The following is a 2,827-nucleotide window of genomic DNA, read 5'->3' as shown; positions in this document are numbered from 1 at the left end:
GGACATCGACTGACCCAATACCCACCCCTGGGGATCAACCACTGGTCACAGACAGTTACAACATCCACCCCTGGACACCGACAGACCCAAATCCCATCCATGGAGAACAACCACTGGTCACTGACAGACCCAAAACCCACTACTGGTCACCGAAGGATTCAACACTGATACGTGTGGAACAACCATTGGTCACCAAAAGACCCAACACTGACCTCTGGAGAACACCCACTGGTCATTGACAGACCCAACTCCCACACCAGACACTGACAGACCAACACCCACCATTGGGGAACAACCTCTGGTCAACAACAGACCCAACACCCACACCTGGACAACAACAGACCCAACAACCATCCCTGGGCAACAACCACTGGTAATGAACAGACCCAACACCAACCTCTGGACACTGACAGACCCAACACGGATGCCGGGAACAACCACTGGTCACCAACAGACCCAAAACAGACCCCTGGAGAACAACCACTGGTCACTGACAGACCCAACACCCACACCTGGACACCAAGAGACACAACACCCATCCCTGGGGAACAACGACTCGTCACTGACAGACCTAACACCCAACCCTGGACACTGACAGACCCAAAACCCATCTTTAGAGAACAACCACTGGTGACTGACAGATCCAACACCCACCCCTGGTCACCAACAGACCCAAAACCCATCTTTGGAGAACAACCACTGGTGACTGACAGATCCAACACCCACCCCTGGTCACCGACTGACTCAACACTGATACCTGTGGAACAACCACTGTTGACCAACAGACCCAACACCCACACTTGGTCACTGACAGATCCAATACTGACCCCTGGGGGACAACCACTGGTCACTGACAGACCCAACACCTGACCCTGGACACTGACAGACCTAACACCCACCATTTGGGAACAAACACTGGTCACCGACAGACCCAACAACCATCCCTGATCACTGACAGACCCAACACCCACCCGTGGACACCGACAGACCCAACAACCACCACTGGGGAACAGCCACTGGTCACCGACAGACCCAACACCCACCCCTGGTCACTGACAGACCCAACACCCACCGCTGGGGAACAACCATTGGTCACAACAAACCTAACACCCACCTCTGGACACCAAAAGACCCAACACAGACCCCTGGGTAGCAACCATTGGTCACCAACAGACCCAACACACACCCCTGGGAAACAACCACTGGTCACCAACAGAACCAACACCCACCCCTGGATATCAACTGAACCAATACCCACCCCTGGGGATAAAACACTGGTCACCGACAGTCCCAACACCCACCCCTGGACACCGACAGATCAATAACCCATTCTTGGAGAACATCCACTGGTCACTGACAGATGCCACACCCACCCCCAGTCACCTACAGACTCAACACAGATACCTGTGGAACAACTACTGGTCACCAACAAATCCAACACCCACACGTGGTCACTGACAGACCCAACACCCACCCCAGGGGAAAAACGTCTGGTTACAAACACACCCAACACCCACCCAAGGTCACCGACATATCCAACTCTGACCCCTGGGGGACAACCACTGGTCACCAACAGACACAACACACACCCCTGGGTAACAACCACTGGTCGCCAACTGACTCAACACCCAACCCTTGTCTCTGACAGTCCCAACACTGACCACTGGAGTACAACCACTGGTCACTGACAGAGCCAGCTTCCACCCCGGACTCCGACAGACCCAACAACCACCCCTGGGAAACACCCACTGGCCATGGACAGACCCAACACTCAACCCTGGGCACCGTCAGAGCCAACATCCACCACTGGACATCAACAGACCTAACATCCACTCTTGGTAACCAACAGACCCAACATCCACCATTGGACAACGATAGACCCAACACCTACTCCTGGTCACAGGGAGACCCATTACCCACCCCTGGATAACAACGCCCTGGTCATTGACAGACCCAACTCCCAACCCTGGACACCGACAGACCCAACACTAACCCCTGGGGAACAACCCCTGGACACCGACAGACCCAACACTGACCCCTGGGGAACAACCCCTGGACACCGACATACCCAACACTGACCCCTGCTCACTAACAGACCCAACACCCACCCCTGGTCACTGACAGACCCAAAACCCACCCCTGGACACCTACAGACCCAACACCCCCACCTGGGGAACAACCACTGGTCACCGACAGACCAAACACTCATCCCTGGACACCGAGAGATCCAACACCCACCCCTGGGGAACAACCACTGGTCACCGACAAACCCAACACTCATCCCTGGACACCGAGAGATCCAACAACCACCACTGGGGAACAACCAATGGTCACCGACAGACTCAATACCCACCCCTGGACACCGACAGAACCAACACTGACCCCTGGGGAACAACCCCTGGACACCAACATACCCAACATTGACCCCTGCTCACTAACAGACCCAACACCCAACCCTGGTCACTGACAGACCCAAAACCCACCCCTGGACACCTATAGACCCAACATCCACCCATGGAGAACAACCACTGGACACTGACAGACCCAACACCCACCCCTGGTCACTGACAGGCCGAACACCCACCACTGGGGAACAACCACTGGTCACCAATTGACTCAAAACACACCACTTCTCACTGACAATCCCAACACTGACCCCTGGGGATCAACCATTGGTCACCGACAACCCAAAACCAATTTTGGGGAACAACCACTGGTCACTGACAGATCCAACACCCACCACTGGTCAACGACAGATCCAACACCCACCCCTGGACACTGACAGACCCAACACCCACCACTGGGGAACAACCACTGGTCACCGACA

General features: G+C 55.3%; 1 protein-coding gene across 1 annotated transcript; it reads left to right on the top strand.

The window, feature by feature from the left end:
* The first annotated feature begins 1,360 nt into the window (after window positions 1–1,360).
* LOC138762434 (salivary glue protein Sgs-3-like) lies at window positions 1,361–2,467 on the top strand. Its single transcript, XM_069936190.1, has 3 exons — window positions 1,361–1,595; window positions 1,692–1,838; window positions 2,154–2,467. The coding sequence occupies exons 1-3, from the start codon at window positions 1,361–1,363 to the stop codon at window positions 2,465–2,467; spliced, it is 696 nt and encodes a 231-aa protein (XP_069792291.1).
* Window positions 2,468–2,827: the final 360 nt, after the last annotated feature.

This window comes from Narcine bancroftii, chromosome 4 (assembly GCF_036971445.1).
Source record: "Narcine bancroftii isolate sNarBan1 chromosome 4, sNarBan1.hap1, whole genome shotgun sequence".
NCBI classification, from domain to species: Eukaryota; Metazoa; Chordata; class Chondrichthyes; order Torpediniformes; family Narcinidae; genus Narcine; species Narcine bancroftii.
This window is presented reverse-complemented; position numbering and strand designations above follow the sequence as displayed.